Raw genomic sequence first — 26,142 nt, 5'->3', positions numbered from 1 at the left:
AGGAATGAAAGTACACTCGATTAAACTCTTTCCAGCCTTCACTGCACCATGGGAGCAGCTGATGCAGATCCACCTTGCACCTCTGACAAAAGCATGAGTGATGCACGATCAATGACCACTAAAGTGAGGTTGCAGTGCAACTGAAGGCTTTAATAAGCTAGATGTTTCCCCCAACAGCTCAGGTACAGAATGAAGGCTGCTGGGGCGGCATGGGCTCTTATACCCCGCCTAGCAGGGCAGAGCTACCATACATCCTAACCAATAGAAAGCATACAGTTTCCACCAATGGTGCTCCAGCCTATCGGGTACCGTAATACCTCGAATACCGCAATGAGCAGGAGCAATATCAACACCAAAAGCATCAGTAGCAGCAGGAGCGACCTCTGCACCAACATCATCTGCCTCCTCCTTGGTCACATGCCATTTCACAAGGAAGAGAGGTCAGACACAGGAATGTGCTCAAAGAGTGAGAGCTCCAATACAGGGTCTACAGGCAGAGGATCAGCCCCCTCAACATGTCTGAACGCAAGTGCCTCAGGAGGTTCAGGTTTCCATGGCAGGTCATTTCTGCCAACCGCAGCCTGTGAGAACAAGACCTCCTTCCCAGTGGGGCAGATCGGCATACATTTCCATTGGCCATCACAGTGCTTGTAACTGCAGGGCCATTACAACCCCCCCGCTCTCCGGGTCCATGCTTCTCTTCACCGTTGTGTGCTCTCTGCTGCAAGGTGAAGCTTTAGAGAGTTAGGAGTGTTAGTAATGGCTTGTGTAAGGAGAGTGACTTGAGGCATGGGTATGAGGGCAATCAGATGAGGGTGAGTGTCAGTATTTTCTGTTCAGATGGTGCTGTGAGGAGGTGCCTCGAGAGAGAGAGAGAGAGAGAGAGAGAGGAATGAATGTAGCTGCAAGATGTGTTAACCTGGAGAGTGCTGTGCAGGAAAATGCTTGAAAAGTTAGAATGTGGGGCTTGGCAGTTGAAGTTGTTATGAAGTTACTATGTTTTTGCTTCAGATTCCAACATTCCCAGTAATTTGCTTTATCATATTGTCATGCCACTCACTTTTTCCCACTTTTCTGAGATCTTCATGGTGCAATGGCCCCAGGTTGGAGGGGCCACATGTTTGTAGTTGACTTTCCCATTCACTTCCATTCACTGCTGCATGGTTGGAGAGGTTGTCACTTCTGCCCTTGGGGAAGCTCGCTCGTCTCACTCGGTCCCTCAGACCCCACAGCAGGATCACCAAGTAGGAACAGATACCCAGGGAGCAGCAGTCCCCAGAGCAGTTTCATCTCCATTCCTGTGGTTGCTACAGCCTCAACAACCCATGTCCAATTGAGATATTGTAACCCACGATTGGATTCCTTTGATGAGAAATCTATCCTTTGACATATCTAAAGTGCCATGCCGCCTGCCCTTGACTGTTCTGGAAACCCGGAAGAGGGTTGTTAATGCTGCGATTCAGCTAAAGAGCCACACAAAGCTCGTTGCAGAGTCCAACAGGTTCCCAATTCACTAATGGTCCCAGTGTTTGGCCAACAACCATCAGATTGAAATTCTACCCATGGCATTATCCAAGAAGAGTAATGTCACTTCAGATGACATTCATCATGGTACTGGTGAAGATCAGAAATAGTGGAGCCAATTACCGTTACCTTGACAAATTTCTGTTTGAATGTGATTTTTTTTAAAGATGGAAGTCTGCCATCCAATCTATGCATTTTGAGACAGTTGTATATTTCTTTCAGTGGCTCACTACATATACTGACTTCTTAATGAAGCTGGGAAGATGTATACTGCTGAATTTTACAGAAATATCAAAGGTTATTATTGTAACTAATCTGTACACTTTGAAAATCACCGCGGGCGGGATTTTTCAGCTGTTTCCACCAGCGGGATTCTTTAGTCCTGCCTATGCCCCCCCCCACCCCCCGGCCATGGAGGGCACAAACAACAACAACAAAACTTTTTTTTTTTTAATGGGGTGTTGCTGTCGCTGGCTAGGCCAGCATTCATTGCCCAACCTTAATTGCCCTTGGGAAGGTGGTGGTGAACTGCCTTCTTGAACCGATGCTGTCCATATGGTAATTTCCAGCGGCGAGACTGGAAGATCCTGCAGCCACCCAATGGCGGGCCACCTCCACTGCCACAAAACATGGGGGGGAGGGGGTCTGACAATCTCACTCTACATTTCTGGGTCGTGAATTTGAGTGTCGCAGGTCAACCAAAACCATATTGCCCTCAAACCAATTTGTCAGTGGGAGAGGTGTTGAAATGCATTTCCACACAATTCCCAGGAGGGACACTGGCCTGTTGTTGCAAAAACTCTGCCAGAGTGGAAGCCCAGGACTCTTTGACCTGGCAGCAATGTGAAGTTTACCAATTTAAAATGTTGTCCATTGCGAGGCAAAAACTTCTCAAACTAAGTTAGGAAATCTTGATATTGTAGTCCAATCCCCTTGGAAACTGCTGATTATTTTAGAGCACAGGCAGGCTTAAATAACAACCGGCCCCTCAAGTATGCTCCACCATTTTGTTACAATCATAGCTGATCTTCTGCCGCAACTCCACTTTCCAGCCCACCCCTCATATTCCTGATAACCTGAGACCCCAAAAATCTGTCCATCACTGCTGAATGAGTTTACACAAAAATGAAATCCCCGGAGTGGAAAAACTGCTGAAAAGGCGGCATAAATGCAATATTAAACTTGATTATAATAGAACTGTCTTACCATCAGCACTGCAAAATTAGTGGCATGATTACACTGGCATCTCAAATTCCCAAACCCATCTGTGCTCTTTGAGCAGCCTGCTGTATTCCAATCATCCACAGTGTAGTCCCAAAACACACAGGCATGATCATGAATGAAATACTCTGTAGAATTGTACTGAATAAAAATATAAATGAATTGATTTTGTCATGACAACAGATCATAGCCCCAAATTACTTACAAACATATTGAACTTTTAAGTAAGTAATGTGTTTTTAAAAATAGACATACAAGGAAAAACTGTCTGAGACTGCAATGTAACCACTTGCTGGAAAATCCCATTGTTGATAACATTTGACCAGAGAGAACAGAACATTGCACCCTTTTTGCAGACAACAGACATTTTAAAGAAAGAGATACAATGTAAAAATTGAACTGCCATCTCCTGTGGCTGCGGAGATAATGGAGGCGGAATACCATCTCAGCAGAAGCCATCTCCAGTGAGTTATATCCTTGACTGTGGGCATGATGGGGCGGCATGTGGCGCAGTGGTTAGCACTGGGACTGCGACGCTGAGGACACAGGTTCGAATCCCGGCCCTGGGTCACTGTCCGTGTGGAGTTTGCACATTCTCCCCATGTCTGCGTGGGTTTCACCCCGGATTGCCCCTTAATTGGGAAAAAAGATAATTGGGTACTCTAAATTTATATTAAAAAAAAGACTGTGGGCATGATGCAAGTTGAAAAAAAAATAGATTCTGGGCAAAAAACATGTGTTCTTTTCCCTTCCAGATATATGCAAGAAATGGGGTTAAATAAACAACTGCCATCCTGCTCTGTGCGTGCCAATCTGATGTTATAGTTCGACTGTGCTAGTTTTGAAGGTCACAGCTGAAGAATATCCACTCGCCATCCCTGTGCTTGCAGGTACACAAAATCTTTCTCTCTGATTGCTGAAAGATCTAAGTCAGCAAAGCCACAGTTCTATAGGAAACAGGACAACCTGTTAATCTGCAGAACCAAGAATGTCCAAACCAACTACTCAACTGCCAGTCTCCTATTGGAATCACCCAACTTTATGGCTGCAATATTTCATCATGTACTGCTCACAGCCAAGCCAAAGGCTGAATCATATATCTTTTTTAACTTTTATTTTTGGACTCTTTTTTCATTTTGAATCTGTGTGGATTGCATTTTTTCTACTTTCTTCTCGTTTTAGTAACTAATAAGCTCAACCTTTCTTTAACTCAAGAAAACCTGGTTAAATTGTCTCCTTTTAGAACATAAATACATTTTGACTGGGTACCCATGAGGGAAAGGATCCTCTTTAACTTAACCTTGTTGTGACCAGCCAATGGGGTTGAATAAAGAAGGGGAGCCAGTTCATCACTCCTCACCTGCGAGTGTAACAATTTGTCTGGATTCATAGCAAATTGAGGGACCATGCCAGGGGACCAGTTATAACAATTTTTACAGAGAAAATGCATCAAACTAACCATTTGTCATTCTCTTATATGATAATGTAAACTTATGAAAATATCAATTTAACATTACTATGCCTGAGCTTTAATTTTTATTTCTTCAGACAATATTGGAAAAGTTGCATTCATCGCCCACCTCTAGATGTCCTGAGGATGCGGTAGGAGGCTTTCATGAACTGCTGCAATCCTTGCAGTGATTGCACTCCCAGTATATTCCACCCGTAATGTGTCTTATTCTATGCCAATACTGATATTAACATTGCTACCAGGATTATTCTTCACTACTTTGCCATATTTAAGCAATAAATTGAAACCATATGTCATATGCCAGAAAGGTTTTATTGAAAGGCTAAGTATCTATTTTAAAAAATCACAGAAAATACTGGATTTGCATGGCCAGTCAATCAGTATTTGTAAAAAGCACATTAATATTTTAGCTGTAGGCCGTTTGTTAAAACTGAAAATTGGAAAATAAATGAACTATTTAATGGAACTGGAGAAAATGAATGGGCAGAGAAAATGTATAGAGCCTTAATGGCTGGTATGTCTAAACAGATATAATTAAAAAGCTGGAGTTAGATAAGAACTTGTGGAGGATGCATGAAGACCATTTCAGTGAGGTAATGAAAAGATTTTAAACGAACAGGAGTGTGAAACCAGGAAGGAGAAGATATCTGCAGCCATTACAACATATTCCCATTGAAACTTCAGCAGAAGTTTACTTCTGGAACCTTGGCCAGGACCTGCGAGAGCTGAAAATTTAGGCCTGTAGGGGAGAGCGAAGACTGTGCTACTATTACACCGGGTTTCTGGAAAATTGGTGCTTGGGTTCGGAATATCGGCGGCACGGTAGCACAGTGGTGAGCACTGTTGCTTCCAGAGTCCTGGGTTCGATTCCCACTTGGGTCACCGTCTGTGCGGAATCTGCCCATTCCCCCAGTGTCTGCGTGGGTTTCCTCTAGGTGCTCCTGTTTCCTCCCACCAGTCCCAAAAGACGTGCTTGTTAGATGAATTGGACATGCTGATTTCTCCCTCTGGTATCTGACGTACGTTTGTTGGAAGAATGCTTCATGGCGTAACTTCGCTGACTAAGGGATGGTTACATGAAAATTCAGGCCTGGACTACCAAAGATTGAGCTTTGTTAAGGAGCTTCAGCTTTTATTACCCATTCATTGACCCAAGTATTAAATCCAGGTATTGCTGCATGAAGAAATCAACTGCTTCACTATCTGAGGATTTATGAATAGAGCTGAACATTACATAATTCTTAACAGATAACTTCACTTCTGACCTTACGATCAAGGGAAACTGATTGATAAAGCACCTGAAGTCTGCTGGGCCAAGAATACTACCCTGAGGAACTCCTGCGGCAGTGTCCTAGGATTCGGATGAATCACCACAACTATTTTCCCTTTGTGCAAGCTTTGAGTGCAACCACAAGAAATTTCTCTTTGATATTCATTGACTTCAATTTTGTTTAGGGGCTCCTTGATACCATATTGGGTTGATTGCTGCCTTGAAAGCAAGGAAAATCACTCTCGCCTGAGATTTTAAATTTTGTGTCCATGTTGGAAAAAGACTTTAACAAGGAACCAAGTGATTCTGATAGATCCCAAACTAAGCATCAATGAACAGATTATAGGTGACTAATTACTGCTTGATAGTAAGGCTGAAGACGACTTCTTCCATCACTTGCGATGACTGGCAGTAGGCTCCTGGAGAAGTAATTGGCTGGTTAGGATTTGTCCTGTATTATGACCTTGGATGAGGTTGCTAATGCACGGGAACATCCCAGAATGGGACCCTGGCTCAAAGGGTCTTATTTTTACTGTTACTTATTTTTGGAAAACATCGATGACCAGAGTCTTAGGGCTGCCAATTAGATTAGAACAGAAAAAACATTTATTAAACATGTAAGGTTTGACTATAATACACTCCTTCACGCAAGGTTTAGTGAGTGGGAGGAACTGAAGGAGATCAATATTAGTAGAGAAATGGTGTTGGGGAAATTGATGGGATTGAAGGCTGATAAATCCATCCCCAGGGCCTGATAATATAAATCCCAGAGTACTTAAGGAAGTAGCTGGAGAAATAGTGGATGCATTGATGGTCATCTTCCAGGATTCTATAGACTCTGCAGATTGGAGGATAGCTAATGTAAGTCCACTATTTCAAAAGAGAGGCAGGGAGAAAACAGGGAATCATAGAGCAGTAAGCCTGACATCAGTAGTGGGGAAAATTCTAGAATCCATTACCAAAGATTTTCTAGCAGAGCACTTACAAAACAGTGGCAGGATTGGACACAGACGGCGTGGATTTATGAAGGGGAAATCATGCTTGACAAATCTACTGGAATTCTTTGAGGTTGTTACTAGGAGAGTTGATGAGAGGATGCCAATGGATATGGTTTATTTGGACTTTCAGTCCCGGCATTAGAGATTAGCGTGTAAAATTAAAGTGCATGGCATTAAGGACAGTGTATTGAGATGGATAGAAAACTGGTTGGCAGACATCAAACAAGTAGGAATTAATGGGTCATTTTCAAATTGGGAGGCAGTGACTAGTGGAGTACCACAGGGATCGTGCTAGGATCCCAGCTAATCACAATATATATTAATGATTTAGATGAGGAAATAAAATGTAAAATTTCCAAATGACACCAAGTTGGGTGGGAGGGTGAGCTGTGAGGAGGATGCAGAGGTCCTTCAGTGTGATATGGACAAGTTGAGTGAGTGGGAAAATGAATGGCAGATGAAGTATAATTTGGATAAACGCAAGGTTATCTGCTTTGGTAGCAAAAATGAGAAGGCAGACTATTATCTGAATGGCCATAAATTAGGAGGGGATAGTGCAACGAGACCTGGGTGACCTCATACACCAGTCACTGAAGTAAGCAGGAGGTAGAGCAGCCCCTCCGTGCCAAGGACCCGGATTCAATTCTAGTTTTGGGTCACTGACTGTGTGGAGCTTGTACAATCTCCGTGTCTACGTGGATTTCCTCCGGGTGCTCCGGTTTCCTCCCACAGTCCAAAGGTGTACAGGTTAGGTGGATTGCCCTGCTAAATTGCCCCTTAATGTCTAAAGGTTAGGTCGGGTTACTGGGATGGGGAGGGGGCCTAGATGGGGTACTCTTTCAGAGGGTTAGTGCAGACTCGATGGGTCAAATGGCCTCCTTCTATGTTCTGCACTATAGGGATTCTATGATTCTATGAAATGCACCTTAGTTTATTGTAACTTCAGGTGGCTATTAAAATTAATTCCATTGTTGGCTGTGCCTTTCTGTTATACAGCAAGTACTGTTATAATGTTGGCATATTGTTTCAAAACAAAACGGTAGTCTTACCTTTGGGTTAAAAAGTAGTTCGACACTGTTCAGAACTCCATCCGCAATATTTCCACAAATGACTCGACGACTCTGGTTGTTTATACTATGGTGGATTTTGGACGGAAAGAACTTGTCATTTTGATACAGGATAATCCCCAATTTTCCATCTTGAGTGCTATCTGCATAAAGTAAACACCCTTAGCAAGAACATCTTGAAACAGAACCTTAACTTGTTGAGACCTTGCCTTGGAATTTTGTCTGCGGCAATATTGCTTTGGAGCAGAATTTCAGTCAGAGTACCGTTTGCAGTATTCAGCTTTGTTCCATCGGAAGGGTATTGAAGCTTTAGAGAGAGTACAGTACAGATTCGCCTGGATGCTGCCCGATAGAAAGAAATGTAAATATGAAGAAAGGCTTTGCTTTTTTGATGGAAGAACAATTGACACAAGAGGGCTGTGAAACTGGAATTCACTTCCACAGTTAATGGTTGATGCAGAAACCATATCAATATTCAAGATTAGATTGGATAGGTGGGTGAAGGAAAAAGTTGCAACAATATGAGAAAGGGCAGGTAAATTTGCTTCGAATTATTTGCTCTCATGGAGGGTAAACTATGACATGGACTGGATGGTCTAACAAGGCTATTCCCATGTATGACTTTTATGTATTTCTAATTATTTCTGCTTGCTTAGACAAACTCATTTTCCTGGTTCAAAGTCAATGGCACATTGGCAAGGCAAGATCTCAGTGGTACCTGTGCTCGGGAGAAGCAGCTCACTGCTGCCAGGGAAGAAAGCTCTGTGGTGCTGCAGTAGGGCACTTGCTTAGTATCAAGAATGAGCTGAGCTTCTATTAAAACAAGGAGATGCCCTTGAAATAATTTACACTGAAATTTGGAAGCAGCTTTGAGCAAACGCTTTTGACTTTTTGGGAAGCAGAGGGGTAGTAATTTCTTATCTTCTTGCCAGCTGTCCTGACTCCCACTCTAATTCCGCTCCTACCCCCAACTTCATCATTTCCTTTTTTAGTTTCTCCTTGGCAACAATGGTGGAATGCTGAAAAGGGGTTTGACACTCAAAACTACACCCCAATGCTGTCCTGTAAAGCCATGAGGGGCCATTAATCCCAACACAGGCTGTGTATAGATCACACCTTCACACAGACTGTTAGCGTTTGGAATTGTAGAGGACAAATGTCTTCACCTGACTGATTTTGAGATTTTACTAGCCATTGTGAAAGATCTGGGGCGTCATTCTCCGACCCCCCAGCGGGTCGGAGAATGGCCGTTGGCCGCCATGAATCCCGCCCCCGCCGAAGTCTCCGGTACCGGAGATTGGGCGGGGGTGGGAATCGGGCCGGGCCGGTTGGCGGGACCCCCCGCTCAATTCTCCGGCCCGGATGGGCCGAAGTCCCGCTCAGAAATTGCCTGTCCCGCCGGCGTAAATCAAAGCTGGTATTTACCGGCGGGACCAGGCGGCGTGGGCGGGCTCCGGGGTCCTGGGGGGGGGGCTCGGGGCGATCTGACACCGGGGGGTGCCCCCACGGTGGCCTGGCCCGCGATCGGGGCCCACCGATCCGCGGGCGGGCCTGTGCCGTGGGGGCACTCTTTCCCTTCCACCTCCGCCACGGCCTCCACCATGGCGGAGGCGGAAGAGACTCTCCCTACTGCGCATGCGCGGGAAACTGTCGGCGGCCGCTGACCCTCCCGCGCCGCATTTCCGCGCCAGCTGGCGGGGCACCAAACGCCATTTCCGCCAGCTGGCGGGGCGGAAATCCCTCCGGCGCCGACCTAGCCCCTCAATGTTGGGGCTCGGCCCCCAAAGATGCGGAGCATTCCGCACCTTTGGGCCGGCGCGATGCCCGTCTGATTGGCGCTGTTTTTGGCGCCAGACGGCGGACATCGCGCCGTTGGGGGAGAATTTCGCCCCTGATATCATTTCCACATCACATGACCATTATTCGGAGTCTTCGCTAATTGTAATTTGGAAACCTCCAAGTTCTGGAATGCTCAAACAATTCTCGGTCTTGGCTTTCTAAACCGGTTTGTTAAAATGGCTTCTCAATTAAGAAAACCCCCCGAAGTCCTACATACTTACTTGTGGAAACATTGACAAACATCTGCACTTCTGCATTTGTATTTGGTAAGAACATTGCAGCGTTCGTGTTCAGTTCAATTCGTTTTGAGACTAAGGTGTCATCACATCCTGCAATAGACACAATTCATCACTTCAGACGTTGTCAGTGATTTAAAATACACTCATCTTTATTGGAATATACAGTAAAACTACTCGATGATGTTGGCTTATTTTCAATTTTCATTTTGCGACATAAATGGGAGTTACCCTTGTGGAACAGTATTTCACTGTGTTCTTATGTTAACATGAAGACAGGTAAAAAATAAGATTAAAGAAATGTGTACCTTTTAATGCAGAAAGCATAATTCCATGAGTCATGCCATTCTCTAACATAATGGATGAAGCTGCAAGGTTGGGCTGGACCACCTGACCGAAATTAATTTCTAAATCTGTGAGGACCTCTCCCAATATTTCTGTCACACTAAAACAAAATGCAAAGTAAGAGTCTTGCTTGCATGCACATATAAACCTACATGTACAAATACAATAGGGCTGGATTTCAAGGCTGCAAATCAGGCAGGCCACGTCCCCCACCCTGTGCTTACTGAAAATATGGGGAGATGATGGCATAGTGGTAATGCCACTGGATTAGCCCTGTCCGATGCCTTGGAGACATGGGTTCAAATCCCATTCTGGGAGTTGATGGAATTTAAATTCAATCAATAGATTTGGAATGCAAAATGGTGACCATTGAAACTATCATTGATTGTTGTAAAAATGCATCTGGTTCACTCGTTACCTTTGGTGGGGTGGGGTGGGGCAGGGCATGGCAGGGGGGAATTTACCGTTCTTATCCGGTCTGGCCTACATGTGACTCCAGACCCACAGGAATATGGTTGACTCTTAAAAGGCCTCTGTAATAGCTCAGAAACAGAATTTGAGGGCAATTATGGATGGTGAACAAATGTTGGCCTCATCCGAGATGCCCACACCCTATGAAAGATTCAAGGAAAATATCTTGTAATCCCATTGGTCTCCAATAATATGGAAGGCGAGCGGGTGTTGAAATTGGAAGCCCACCTGCCCTTTTGAAAAACAAATTAACAATAGGCTCTGGCAGAGGGGTGTGGGGGGAGTCAGATTGGCATTGGGTGACAGTAGAGAAGGCATCCTTTCTTCTTTCACTGGCATGATTCAACATGCCAGATTACACGTTGGGTCAGGACTGTCCTGTAGCTCATTACATCTGAGCGGTGATACAATACAATGATTTCCTTAAGTGAGCATTACTTACCTACTGAGGGCCTTAATTGAGCTGTAGGCAGGTGGCCCACCCATATCCCCATCACTCATAAAATCATGGTGGGAGTGGGGTTGGGCAGGAAAGTGGCGAGCCCACCATCAATGGCATGGCACACTATTTTACACCTCTTTCCCACTCCTGGCTGGCCTCTAAAATCCAGTCCATTAACTCCGTTCCTCTCTCCACATTTACTACCAATACTGCGAAGTATTTTGTGCCATGTTGGTTCATTGTAAAATGCCTCAACTTAAAATAGGTGAAAATCACCATAAATCATTGGAGCACAGATCATTTTAAGTCTGAAAATGTAAGTTTCAACTCATTCAGCCATCGTTCGTATCAGTTCCAGTATGTCTAGAATTGAGGAAGCCTTCCAATTTATTTTTTTTGAAATATATTTATTAGAGTTTTTCCATTTTTACAAACAATACAACACACCCTAAGAACCGTACAGTACATTCCCCCCCCTGCCACACCCCACCAAAGGTAACGAGTGAACCAGATGCTTTACAACAATCAATGATAGTTTCAATGGTCACCATTTTGTATTCCAGATCTATTAATTGAATTTGAACCGTACAGTACAGCGTGATCAAAGCCAGGAGGAAACCACCACAGTTAGTTCAGTAAACCCAGCGCTTCCACATATAGAAAAAGTAATCCAAATAGGGTGGGGGGGAAGTCGGTGGGGAGAGAGAAAGTTAAAGCCATGAAAACATGGCAAAGTGGTGCAAAGTGTTACATAGCCTAGGGAATGCCTTGTAGGAATAAGTCAGGTGCTAGGGAGATTGAATATTTGAGATAGGGATCCATACTTTTTGGAATACATCCGATTTGGATTGGCTTATACAGGTAAGAAATTTCATTGGGATGCAAATTCATAATAATTTTATCCCAATTCTGAACAGAAGGAGGCTCATCACTAATCCAGGAACAAAGGATATTCTTCCCTTCTGCAAATGTTAGGAAATTGTACAGTCATTTTTTATTGGTGTCAATTATGTTTTTCGTCAGGGAGCCCCAGAACCAAGAACCAAACTCCAAGGCTGTATCACATATCATCTCAAGCTCTTTAAGTATGCCCAACCAGTAGGATTTAATTTTGTATAGTCTCCTCTCACTTGTTTGCATTTTTGGCACAGTGAGGATATAGTGGGGTCTATCCTGTGTCTTAAGCTTGGTGTAACATTCAGACGGTGAAATATTTTAAGTTGGATTTCCTTTGTTCTATTACAGACTGAGGTTCTACTGGCATTTGCTATTCACCATTCACTGCAAGAGCTTTTCCCCAAAACCACAGAGTTTCTAGCATTGTGCGTCATAAAACTTGCTATTTAATTGCTTTGGTTCCATAAATAACAGAATTTCTTTCCACCAGCATCGTGTTGCAGAGAAGTCTTACTAAGAATAAAACCTCTAAGTTGTAGGCATCTGAAAAACGACTATCATGGGACATCATATTGTTGACACAATTGCTCAAAAGATGACAAGGACAACGCCTAAATATGTCCCCTAGCCTAATAAGTCCCCTACCCTTCCAATTATCAAATCCATGAGTCGAAGTGCTGATGCCAACGGAGAATCCGTGGCGTTTCACGTCAGAAAAATCTGCGCCATACCTGCACCGATTCTGCTACAGGTGAGGGGCTAGCACTGGCGGCGCGTGAAACACCAACAAAACCCACGAAAAATGATGTGGGAATCGCCGGGTCCGTGATGGACACTCACAGGGTTGACAAGCTGCAGCCGCACTCAAACAATATACCCCCCACACACACTGATCGCGGACGAAAAGATGGGACAGGTTGTGCTGGACCGCTCATACAGCTTATGGGTCGGCTGGGGACAGGAGGGGGTGGGGTCACCTATACAACCCAGGACACCAGGTTTAAAGCGACCAGTCAGCGGCATGCGCCGCCCCGCATGGCTGTCTTGCTGGCTGCAGTAATGGTATTGCGTACCCGTCCGCCCCAACCCCACAGCCCACCTCCTGGCCACCCCCCACTACTCGCCCCAGCCCTGGCAAAAGCCCCCCGGCCAGCGGCATGACTGTCGGTGAAGTATGGCGATGTTGGACACGCCGTCTCTCTCTCTCTCTCAGTAGCCACCATGCCAGGTTCATGATTTGTGAGAGCACATGTGGACCGTGCAGTCGGGAAATTGGCCCATTGGAGGCGGAGAATCATGGGTGGGCCCAATGATGATATGCGAATGACGGTGTTGCCACTACGCATGACGTGCGTCGCATTAACGCCATTTTTGGGAGGTGGAGCATTACAATTTGGTATCAAACCGGCGCTTGCTGCAATTTCAGCATCGGGAGCTATTCTCTGCCCGATTGCACGCCCCGATTTCGGCGTCGGCCAACGGAGAATCCTGCCCATGGTCTATAAAACCTGGTGGGAAATCTGGGTTACCCTGAATGGGAGAGAGAGCGAAATTCAAATTAAGTCTACCTTCCGACTCACGAACCATCCGCCACCCTGTCAGAGTGTTGATGATTATTAGATTCTCACACTTGTTTGGCACAGTCCTAAAATCCCCAAGAAACAACAGAGTTTGTATGGGGTATTCAGACAGCTTCAATATTAAGCCAAATGGAGGTGTGGTCCCCTCTTAGTCATTCTTGTATAAATCTGAGATACGAGGCTAATTGATACATCTTAATATTAGGCACTCCAAGACCTCTCTTTAAACTAGGGAGCTGCTATTTGGCCAACTTTAGGAGAGGTCTCTTTTTACTTCATATAAAGGGGCTAAATAACCCATTAATTTCCTTTAAGACCGTTGCAGAATGCAAAATTGGTAGCATCTGTAAAGAATATAACAACCTAAGCAACACATTCATCTTAACCAGTGCTACCCTACCCAGCCACAATATCACAATATCGGCAAGGAGGAACAATGAAGTAGGTCCTACTTTATAGGCGTGAGTAAAGGGGGGGGGGGGGGGGGTTGCCAAATGAAAGGGGGGAGGGTAGGTTTACCTTACATAGCTACAAAAATGAGTAACAGAAATACCCAGATAAGTAAACTCCGAGAGGGACCATCTGAAGGGGCAGGAACGAGAGGGAAGGGGCCTTCCCAGAGGCGTAGCCTCGGATTTCAATTGTTAATTTTATAGCCCAAGGAACCATACCTATCTACAATATCAATAATTGCATGAACATAAACGTCAGAGACTTAGACCCGAATAGGAACACATCATCCGTGTTAACGTGATCCTATGTTGCTTCCCACCACTAGACAAGTCAAACACTGAAGGATTCGGTCTCATTGCCTCCGTTAGAAAACAATAACAGAGATAATGAGCAACCCTGTCTAGTCCCCCACTGAAGACTAAAATTATTAGATCTATAGCTGTAAGAACTATTGCCAGAGGATTTTTATAAAGCACTTGTATCCACTCAACAAACTCCCCTCCCTGCCCGAAGTTCTGCATGCAGAATAAATAATTCCACTCCACCCAGTCAAAAGCTTTCTCTGCTTCTAATGAGATCACTAAGCTGATCTAGTGCCTGATTTTGGAAGACCTGAATAATATTTCATAATCTCCTAACATTGTTATATGAATTTTGGACCTTTATGAGCCCAGCCTGATCGTCCCAAATAATTAGAGGGAGGATTGTTTTTTGACGGAAGGCCAGTATTTTGGAGTATTTGTGACAGACTGTAAATACTTTAAAGCTGTAAATAGTTGTACATATATTGAATTGTAAAAAATTATGTAAATAATTACATTTTCCAAAGGAATGGGGATGCGATAAAGCAATTCTGTATCTAATATTAGACATGACCTCCGACCACCAGGAGGCATTGTAAACCTATCACGTGATTCTGTCTCGAGGAGTTGGGAGTAAGTCGTGTTGGTGGATAGATGTATTTTGCAAGTTCAAGTCTACATTCAAGAGTGAAGTTACCTTTAGGATACATATTGCTCAGGATTATTCCCTGCCGTAAAAATTATGTATTCACTTCTCAAAGCGACTGAGGCAGCAGACCTGCTCTGAACAAATGATTATAAATACCACTCAGAGGATCTATTAACATGTCTTTGAATTCCTTATGAAATTCACACCCAAATCCTTCAGGGCCCGGAGCCTTACCAGACTGAGGATCCCTCAAGGCAAATACCACTTCCCCCTTAGAAATGGAGCATTTAGGATCGACGGTTGGTCCTCAGGAATTGTTGGGAGTTTAAAGGAAGAGAAAAAACGCTCCATATGCAGGGTTTTTCAAACTCAGGGTCGCAAACTGCGGGTGGGTGTCGGGAGAGTCGCGGAGCGATCGGTCGTGGAAGAAATGCCCAAATGCTGTGACAAGCTTTTAGGTTGAGAATGCCGGGCGCAACTGCCAGCAGCCGCAGCATTTTGCCTTGCTCCATCAGATTGGCACCCAGATTATCCAAATGTCACATCCAGTGCCCCATTGTTCCGCTGACCAATAGGAGGAGGCAGTACTACCAGCAATGGGACTGTTGGGAGCTCGGGGCCTGTGAAGGAGGAGCGGCCGAGTGAGGCTTGTGTGCGGGGCGAGAATGGCGGGTCACGATGCTTGCAGTCAGCACCAGTTCACTGGCTTCCACAAGTATTTCAATGCCCACACTGTCATGTTCTGTAGATTGACCGATATGAATGATGTACTACAGAACATCTAGTTTAAATAATTTATTATGGAACAACTGTGTGGTAAAGATAACTGGAATAAATAAATAACAAACTACTAACACTAACTAACTATTATAGAGCTACTGCAAAATACATCTATCCACCAACATGACTTACTCCCAACTCCTCGAGACAGAGTCACGTGGTAGGTTTACAATGCCACCTGGTGGTCAGAGGTCATGTCTAATATTAGATACAGAATTGCTTTATCACATCCCCTTTCCTTTGGAAAATGTAATTATTTACATTCATTAAATAATTTTTACAATTCAATATGATATGTAAAACTATTTACAGTTTTAAAGTATTTACAGTCTGTCACAAACTCAGTCTCTCAGGTTTACGTCTTAGCCTTGTTGATCTTCTGAGTGGCTGCTGAACTTGTGAAGTTACTTCATCTTCCTTTGTAGCTGTGGATGTCGCTTGTTGTTCTTTTTGTTTCATGGTGTCTTTACCTTATTTTTGTGGCTCCAGGTGCTGCATTGCATCTTCTTCAGCTGTCTTAGGGCTGTTACCTACTTCTTCTGATGGTTGCATTACAAAAGGTGGCTGAACTTTCAGCAGAGCTCTTCTGTTCCTTCTTAAGACAATACCTTCATCCGGATGGTGCAGTGATTAGCACTGCTGCCTACGCGCTGAGGACCCGGGTCACTGTCTGTGTGGAGTTTGCACATTCTCCCAGTGTCATTTTTCATTTCATTGTCTGCGTGGGTCTCAATCCCACAACCCAAAGATGTGCAGGTCAGGTGGATTGGCCATGCTAAAATTGCCCCTTAACTGGAAATAAATAATTGGGCCCTCTAAATTAAACAAAAAGACAACACCTTCATCCGTGATGATGAGATACGAGTTTGGACCTGCTTCTCGCGGTACCTTCTTCACATGCTTAGACCATCCGTTCCCTTTGGAATCTTCCAGTCTGCTCGTGTCTTCTGGCTGCAATGGTTGGAGTCTTTTCATGGATCCATCATAGAATCCCTTTTGCCTCCTTTTTTGAGAGATCAGTTGCCTCTCTAATGTAGGGTTCACTGGTTCTTGAGGAATATAGGGCAAGGTCATTCTCAGTTACATATTCATCAGCAACTGAGCTGGCGAAAGCCCACTGATTAGTGGTGCAGAATGATACCTTAGGAGCACGAGGTGGGTGTCATCTCGGCTACCTAATGCTTTTTTCAGGAGCTGTACAACGATATGAATGTCCTTCTCAGTCTTACCGTCCGACTAAGGGTAGAGAGGACTCGAGATGACATCATGGAAATCATACTGTTGTGCAAATTATAACTATCAAAACAGGGACCATTGTCACTCATGACCACATTCGGTATCCCGTGGCATGCAAAAATCCCTTTAACATTCTTAATGACACATCTGGCCATGGAATTCAATAACTGTGCTATCTCCGGATAGTTAGAAAAGTAGTCTATGACCAGAAGGTATTCCTTTCCATTCAAGAAGAAGTGATCCATGCCAACCTTCTGCCACGGAGGGTGACTATCTCACCCATCTGCATTGGCTCCTTGCTTTGTTTGTGTTGAAACCTTTGGCAGGTTTCGCAGTTATCCACCATTATTTCAATGTTGTGGTTTATCCTTGGCCAATAAACTCCCTCCCTGGATCTACGCTTGCACTTTTCCATCCCCCAAGTGCCCTTCATGGAGTTTCATTAGGATCATTGAGCTTAATGTCTGTGGAATCACAACTCGTTGGTTCTGCAGCAAAAACTGATTTGCATCACATAACTCTGCTCGTACATTGTAAAACCTTGAGCAGGAACCTTTGGATCTCCTTCGTGGAGATATTTTCATACTTTCTGCAGGACTGTATCCTTCGTGGTTTCTCCTTTGATTAGTTTTGAATGATCTGATACTGGCAGAGACTCAGTAACAAGGTTTACATGGACCTGCATGTCCTCATCCAACTGGAGTGTTTCTTCTATGACTGTGGCTCCAGATAGTGTATCAGTAACAATGAGATGATTGCCTGGTGTATAAATCAGCTCAAAGTCATACCGTTGCAACTTCATGATCATTCGCTGAATCCTCGGAGACATCTCGCTCAGATTTTTCTTAATGATAGCGACCAGTGGTCTGTGGTCTGTTTCCACTACAAACGCTGGAAGACCATAAACATAATCATGGAATTTCGTCAGTCCATTAATCAGCCCGAGGCATTCCTTTACAATTTGCGTACACTGGCGTTCCGTATCAGACATTGATCTGGATGCATATGCTACTGGAAGACCATTTCCTTCCAGATCTCGTCGGAGCAGGGTCACTCCCAGACCATCCTTTGATGCGTTCATCGAGATTTTTGTATTTTTTACTGGGTCGAAAAATGGCAAGACTGGCGCTGTTCATGAAACTTGCACTGCCTGCCATTCTTGTTCATGGCTGGTGGATGACTGGAACGTTGCACCTTTCTTTATAGTTTCCCCAAAGTGTGCAGTTTTAGCTGCCAAGTTGGGAACGAATTTGCCCACAAAATTTATCATCCCTAACATTATTAATATGCCTTTTTTAAATCAGTGGGTTGTGGCCTGCAGGATTGCCCTTCTTTTATCTTGATCAGGCTGAACGCTTTGTGTGGAGAGCTCATCTCCCAGGAAGGTGATGCGGTGCACACCGATTTGACATTTCACCCTGTTCAACTTCAGGTCGTTCTTCTCAATGCTCTTCAGGACCCTGAGAAGCCTTTTGTCATGTTCTTCCCGTGTTGATCCCCAAATGATTATGCCACCCACATAAACCCGGACTCCTGGAATCCTTTCAACTAGGTGCTCCATGGCAGGATGAAAAATTTCTGAAGTGTAAATTATGCCAAATGGCATTCTTAAGAAGCAATATCTTCCAAAGGGTGTGCTGAACGTACATGATTCAGTGCTTTCTTTATCTAATTTAAGTTGCCAGAAGCCTTGTGACACGTCTAACTTACTGAAGCAAGTTGCGCCTGCCATCTCGCATGTTATTACCTCCGTTTTTGGTACAGGGTAATGTTCCCTTTTAATATTGAGGTTCAGATCTTTAGAGTCCATAGAGATTCGTAGATCTCCATTACGCTTCTTGACACAAACCATATCAACCACATACCCTGTTTGTAGGTTCTTCTATGCGCTTAATTACACCTAAAGCTGTCATTCTTTCTAGCTCAGCCTTCAATTTGTCTCTCCATGGAGCTGGTACACGTCTCGGTGCATGAATTATTGGCTTCTCGTTCTCCTTTATTTGTATTTTGTACCTGTATGGTAGAGTGCCAAAGCCTTGGAAAGTCTCAGGAAATTCATTTAGTATGGAGTCTCCCGAGGCCTGTGGGCTTGTTGCAGAGCTGTCTTCACTGTAGACTTGTTTAGCTAGCTTCTACTCCTATCAAAGATTTACATTCCGCCGCCAAAATGTAAAATTTCAATTTGTGAATTCTGTTTTTTATATTGACATTGAGCTCGCATGCTCCAAAAGTAATAATTTGATTACCATTGTAATGTCTTAACAATACTGTTTTATTTACTACTTTTACTACGGTTTAATATGCAGGTTTTTGACATTGGTCAAATTGATGAGGTTGACCCTCACACCTGTGTCGAATTTGAATGTTATTGATGTGTCATTTACCATTAATGGCACTGTCCATTTATTGCTTTGATTATTTGCCTTTAATTCACTATTGCTGCAAATTGTTAAGAACGCATTGTCATTTGGCATGACTTGAGTATCCTCGTCTTCACTGGAAATCATGTCGACAAAAAATGTGTCCTCGATGCACACTTCATCAACTGTGTTGCTAACTTTTGTTCGTTCAGGTCTTTTCCTGGGAAAACATTGTGTCGCAAAATGATTTCTGCCATTACAGTTGGAACATGTCTTTCCAAACGCTGGACATTGTCATGGCAAATGGCGTTTGCCACATCGCAGGCATAAAATGGAGGATCAGGTCAGCCACTCAAAATGGCCAACTGCACTGAGAGCATGTGTTTTATTCGAGTGCGTCACCACACTAATGGTATCTGCCGCCTCTTCTGCCTTTGTGCCAAAATGCCGCAGATTCAATGCGCTGATCTGTTTTGCTGCAAGTTCGCTAGCATGACATATTTGGATAGCATTTTCGAGTTGAAGCTCTGTTTCCCTTAGAAGCCTCTCGTGTAACTTTTCGTTGGGGGCCGAAAATGATCTGATTCCGGATCATTGACTGCGCCTTCATTCGCAAGTTGATGAGAAAACTATCAAATGCCTCGCCTGTGTTCTGGGCGTGCGTGCAAAATATATAGCATTCGAAGGTTTCATTTTTTTAAGGAGAGCAATGCCAATCAAATTGCTTGAGAACTTCATCAAAATTCTTGCTATCTGCCTTGCTTTCGAAGACAAACGTGTTGAAAATTATTTGCTTGGGGACTTGCGATAGTGAGCAGCAACGTGATACGCCTCTCCTCAGGCTGTGCCTGCAGACCAAGGCTGCAACATATAGTTTGAACTGTTGCTTAAACACCCTCCAATTGTCGTCCATGTTACCAGTCATCTGAAGCTGTTGAGGTTCCTTTATACCTTCCAACCTGGACTTTGCGGTTTTACCGTGCCTCGAGCATCAGTTGCCAGTAGCTTATAATTGTTTTCTTTCTTCTTCTTCGAAGTTATATTTAATTATTCACATCTGTGCAGAATCTTCTTGTTTCTAGTCGATCATCCATCCTGGTACCATGTCATGATTTGTAGACGGGCCGATATGAATGATGTACTACAGAACATCGAGTTTAAATAATTTTTCTGAAACAACTTAGTGGTAGAGATAACTGGATTAAATAAATAACAAACTACTAACACTAACTATTAGAGTGCTACTGCAAAATACGTCTGTCCACCAACACGACTTACTCCCAACTCCTCAAAGCACAGAGTCACATGGTAGGTTTACACTGCCACCTGGGTGGTTGGAGGTGGTGTGTAAAATTATATACCAAATTGCTTTATGCATATCATCACAGGGAGGAGGAATTGTGGCAGCTATATACACTGGGATTGCAGCAAGTTGTTTATTCTTTAAACTGAGATCCAAGAAGAAGGCACCAGTAATAATCACAGAAAAACAATCATGTTTGTTTTTCCTCTCGGGCAAGGCAAATGGAATTTAAGGGCCAGCATGTGAAATCTGTGTGAATGTTTGAAACCTCTGCAATTGTGTCACTATAATGGTGTATTATAAGTTATTAGTCTTCACAAATAAAACTCATGGGGCGCCGTGTGCTGTTTACAAAAAGAAGAGAATGTCACCCACGTGCCTGCCCCTTAGGCAGACCCGGCAGTGCACAGGCACTTTTGAAACCTGGAGGAGGGACCTTATGAAGGCATCGCAGAACTGAGTACCAAATATGACTTGCTGTTTATCTGAGCGTGGTACTGAAAGGTTAGCTTGACTTCAAGGCAACAAGAAACATTGACATAGATTTGGTTTGGAAGATCTCACCACTAACAATGATCTAAGATTTGAGAGGCAAAATAATGTACATAAAGTTAAGTCCACAAAAATATAAGTTATTAATTTTTCCTCTACATTAAAAGTATCTACTTTGTGAAAAATTCAAAGTGAAACAATTCCTTAATATACACACTAACCATTTGATTAAAATGTATTGTTACTCAACAACAATAATTCACCTGGAAAATCATAGAACCACAGGCCTGAAATCTCCGTTCTGGAGATTAACAGCGGGATTCTTCATTCCTGAGACTAGGCGTCGACGCCGGTGCAGGATTCGTGGAGTTCCACGACAGCAGAACTGGCGCCTCACCTGGACCAATTCAGCTAATATCAAGGGGCTAGCACTGGTGCCACGTGGAACACAATCGATTCAAAACGGTGCCGGATTTGCTGGATCCGAGATTGACACTCAGGAGGCTGACAAGCTGCAGCCACATATACACACTTCACTCCCCACACACACCATCCCAGCCGCACATACACACTTCACTCCCCACACACACCATCCCAGCCAACAAGATGTCAGCGAGGAGAGCAGCCCCAAGATTCATCAACGCCAAGCTAGAGATCCTCCTGGACATGGTGGAGGATGCTGACCCTGTATCCCTGCCCGGGTACGATGCTGCCAGCTTCTGCCATCCACCTTGCCTGGGCGCAGGTGGCAGAGGCGGTGGGCGCCACCAGCATCATCGTCCGGACTGGCCAGCAGTGCCGTAAAGAAAATTGCACAACCGCCTCAGGGCAGCCAGGGGGAGCAGGCAGCACTGTCCCCTGGCACTAATCCCCTTCCCACACACCCGTTACCCTTCCCCCCCACCGCAACCCAGAGGGCAGCCAAACCCCCACCTTGCACCACATGCCAGCACCCATACCAGCTGCCATGGCTGGGTGACCTGGCTACTGTGGCCACCAGCTACCCACTCCTTGGGCTGCATGCGTTGGACTGTCTAACACTGTCATTTTCTGTTTTCCAACTCCACCCCCAGGAGAAGGTAACTCACAACCGCTGGGGGTGGGAGAAAACTGGAGGGGGACTGCCAGACCTGCAGCCTCTAACTGTGGCAGGGCAGCGGGTTCTGCACGTGGTCAGCGGCCCGGAGGAAATGGAGGTGGCCAGGGTGGAGTTTGGTCGCGCCGAGGAAGTGAAACCCTGTTGAGTTGTGGTTCCAAGTGACACATGTATCAACACTCCCCAACAACTCCACCCACACCACTATGCGTGCGATGTTATGGAGGATGCAGCAGGCGGCCACGATGTGGGTGAACATCTCAGCATCATACGAAGGCCCCTCCAGAGCGGTCCAGGCACCTGAACTGCATCTTCAGGAGGCCAAAGCACCGCTTCATCATGGACCTAGTTGCTGCATGGGCATCGTTGTGACAGGTCTCAGCTTTGATCTGTGGACTCCGGAGAGGCATCACCAGTCACGACCGCATTGGATAACCTTGTTGCCCTGGTGTCAGCGCCCCCCGCCCCCCAGCCAGGTGGGCATCACGAACGTCAGGAATCGTCGGGTGTGCCAGGATAAAGGCATCGTTAACACTGCCTGAGTATCGGCCGCAGACATATATGATGCGCAGCTGATGGTCACATATGAGTTGCACGTTCATTGAGTGGAACCCCTTTTGGTTTGTGTGGAGTGGCCTGTCATCTGCAGGTGCTTGTAGGGGACATGCATCCCTTCGATCACCCCCTGGACCCGGGGAAGATTGGCGAATCCTGCTGCTCGGGCATCCTGGTAGACTCAGTCTACATTAAAGTGGATGTATTGTGCCACCTGGGCATATAAGGCTTCCATAACAGCGCGGATGCACCTGTGCACCAAGGTCTGAAAGATCCGGACAGGGACCACTCGGCGCCTGGAAGGACCCAATTGCGTAAATGTTTAGGGCGACCATCTCCTTGACGGCCACAGGGAGCGGGTGTCCTTCCCCCATACCCCCGAGGTGCCAGGTGTGCCATGATCTGACAGATATGTTGCACCATCTCCCTGTTCAGCCAGAGTCTTCGACGGCATGCCCGGTCTGGCAGGTCCTCGAATGACAGGCGCTGCCGGTACGCACGAGGTCCCATGCGGCTGCCACCTGTCCCTCTGCAGCAGCTTCCTCCTCCGCCTCGAGCAGCTCCAGCTCGTACAGCAGCAGGGCATCCCCCAGGGCTGTGGCAACTAGCAGGAAGGACACCATTGCTGATTGAATTCCAATATCCATTGTCTGCAGGGGATGAAAGGCTAACCTGTTAGCATGGTGCGTACTCCTGTGCCCAACCAGGTCCAATGGGCTACATGGTGGTCCCAGTTGGCACTGTAGGCTCTGCCCCTGCAGGACCCCTCCTCCCCCATCCCTGCACACCTGGCCCCGGTGCCTGGTACTATGCGGACTCTGGCCCTGGCGCCCGTCCCTGATGCCAGGGATAGCATCAGATGGCGTTGTTTTTGCCAGTGGTACGCTCTGCAGCCCCTGCTCGGCGCCCCCATAGGGGCTAAGTGGGCATTGCCCTTGTGTGGGCCATGCGATGCCCCGCTGGTGACTGGAGGCAAGGTATGAGGTGCGAGGTGGCCGGCGTGGCGGCACCAATCCGGCAGGTCCCACTCTGCAGAACCAGGGGACACGGTCAGTGTGGTGTGCAGATGGCAATGGCAGCTCGTGACTGGACACCGCCCCAGTCCCGTGGGGGGGGTCACACCGGCCACTTGGCCCGTTTCCCTGTCACCTCCTGGGCTTTCCAGGAAGCCTCTAACATTTGTAACAGCTGTTGTTTTAAAGACTTTTGGCTGATGCAGATGATGTTAGGAAAGGGTAAGCAAAAATGCAGTGATCTCGCATCGTATTGCCTGGATGGCTCTTCAGTTTTCAGGCAGGGATGAATGATGAGTCAGGTGACCGATGGTTGAAAATGAAAATCGCTTATTGTCACAAGTAGGCTTCAATTAAGTTGCTGTGAAAAGCCCCTAGTCGCCACATTCTGGCACCTGTTCGGGGAGGCTGGTACGGGAATTGAACCGTGCTGCTGGCCTGCTTTAAAAGCCAGCGATTTAGCCCAGTGTGCTAAACCAGCCCCTCGGGGAGGGGGTTGACCGATGGTGGGCGGGGAGGGGGGTGACCGATGGTGGGCGGGGGGTGACCGATGGTGGGCAGGCGGGGTAACCGATGGTGGGCGGAGAGGGGGGTGACCGATGGTGGGCGGAGGGGGAACCGATGGTGGGCGGAGGGGGAACCGATGGTAGGGGGTGCAACCAATGGTGGGGGGGGGGGGGGGGGGAAGGGGGGGGCGCGAGGGGGGAGGTGACCGATGCTGGTGGGATGGTTAAGCGGGGGACCATCCCCAGGAAACATGGTGGACCCTCTCTTCTGCAGTCTGGCAGTGACAGAGGGGCATCTCATCAATGCCCTGACCCCCTCCCCGCCTTGACCCTCCTTTGGCTACAACGCGGCAGGCTGTGCTTGGCCAACCTTGCAACAGAGCCCACCCGGTGAAATTCGCGATGAAAACTTGGGCTTTAAGATTGTTCGTTAATGCATATGCATGCTAAACACTGATTTAGTGTGGTGCGTGGTCGGTGATTACTATCACTGAGTATTCCACTCCTACCGTCCCTGGAAGCCCCGATTTCCTCACTACAAAAACAATTCATCCTGGTGTAAATCCTGTGGACTCGGGATAAGGAGAATTCCTTCTCCCGTGGGTGTGTGAACATCCATGGGCCTATTGACCCCATCTGTTCCATGATGGCGCTCAGTTCTCTCGTCATGGCCAATTGCTTCCCTACTTTGGGGTTGGATCTGTCCAATTTGGGTCCTGTACACACTGCAGATGGACGAAAACTCTAGATATTTACACTGGGCCATTGAGTTCCCAGACGTTCCAGGTGACTATTCTGATCCCCCCCCTGCAGGATCAGCCATACTTACCTCGTGGATTTGCCCCTGCACTCCAGGTTTTCTCTTTGTTTAGGGGCGAACCAGGACGGCCACCGTCGATTTCTTTGTTCCCATCGTCGCCATGTGCGCCCTGTTGCATCCAGCATTCTACCCTCTATTTTCCCCCGAGTTGGTCTACCCTCACACCCCCATGTCAGGTCCTCCCAGCCTCCACCCCTCCTGATTTCCCCCCCTCCTTCCTCCTACCCTGGTGTTGTTCCCCCCCCCCCCACTTTGTGCATTGAATTTGATGCATATTACTTAAGAATACAAACATTATCTCACCTCTGTGTAATGTTAAAGATCTCTGTATTTATGGGATCAAATGCTGTTTCATAAACATTGAGAAGTTGGCTGATTGTAGCAATTGCCAAGGAAGCAGCCTGCAAATCATAAAGCAAAAAGTACAGTTGTGTAGCTTCTAATAACCATTTTAAAGCAAATTGATTGATAAGAAGTTCAACATAATCCAGAACAGAACAGTTTGATCACTGCCCCTACTACTACACTCAATACCGACACCCTGTGGTAGCTGTATGTACAACCTGCAGGATGGACGACAGCAAAGTTACTTCGACAACACCATTCTCCGCTGGAAACTTTACCATAAGTGAGAATAACTTCATTGCCTCTGTGGTGTTGGGTGCTCTGAGGTACAGATGAACCAACACGGTTGCAATTGGTACAACGCTGTTTCATTCCAACTTGCTATTTACACATCTGTCTTGTTACTCTGCACGTGGTGACTCTCTGAGTGTGTTGTCAATCAGGTCCTGTCCTTGTCCTGGTCTCTAGATGGACTGACCACCAGGTGTCGTGTTTCTTGTCTAATACTGTCTCTGTCCTTGTCTGTGATTGGCTGTCGTGTTATGTGTGCTAAATGGTCTGTTGGTCTGTCTATCATGATGTGTGTGTTTGAATATCATGACAGCCTCCAGGTCATGTATTATCCTTGCTCAGACAGTTGTCATTCCTGCATCTTAGTTGTGTGAATATTGTGGAATTCCATACCTCAAACTTTTGAGAGGGCAATATAATCACAAGGACTGTAGCAAACCATAAGATGGTCACTGCTTTGGGTTGAACCAAACTGCTCACAACCTTTGGTATCCAATCTGACTCGGGTTGGGCTTTCAACAGTGTATCCTCTCTGTCGTTATGACGACGTACTTCCACCCCCATAATATGACCCAGTTCC

At 45.9% G+C, this 26,142-nt stretch overlaps 1 protein-coding gene across 9 annotated transcripts in view; it reads right to left on the bottom strand.

The window, feature by feature from the left end:
* The window catches only part of adgrg7.1 (adhesion G protein-coupled receptor G7, tandem duplicate 1), a 69,277-nt gene that overhangs the window by 20,682 nt on the left and 22,453 nt on the right, over positions 1-26,142 (bottom strand). For 8 of the 9 annotated variants that reach the window (XR_011948643.1, XR_011948640.1, XR_011948644.1 and 5 more), the window contains 5 exons: positions 25,230-25,327; positions 9,935-10,071; positions 9,612-9,719; positions 7,534-7,694; positions 2,731-2,886 (listed from right to left, as the gene is read on the bottom strand). Coding sequence is in view for 3 of the 9 variants with exons in the window: in XM_072513545.1 (XP_072369646.1) it covers positions 2,731-2,886; positions 7,534-7,694; positions 9,612-9,719; positions 9,935-10,071; positions 25,230-25,327 (660 nt within the window). In the remaining 6 variants the exon portion in view is untranslated. The remainder of the gene's footprint in view (positions 1-2,730; positions 2,887-7,533; positions 7,695-9,611; positions 9,720-9,934; positions 10,072-25,229; positions 25,328-26,142) is intronic. The other variant, XM_072513548.1, reaches the window with a different exon arrangement.

The sequence above is a fragment of the Scyliorhinus torazame genome, chromosome 8 (genome assembly GCF_047496885.1).
Source record: "Scyliorhinus torazame isolate Kashiwa2021f chromosome 8, sScyTor2.1, whole genome shotgun sequence".
In the NCBI taxonomy this organism is placed as follows: domain Eukaryota; kingdom Metazoa; phylum Chordata; class Chondrichthyes; order Carcharhiniformes; family Scyliorhinidae; genus Scyliorhinus; species Scyliorhinus torazame.
Note: the sequence above shows the minus strand (reverse complement) of the source record. Positions and strands in the feature narration are given on the sequence as shown.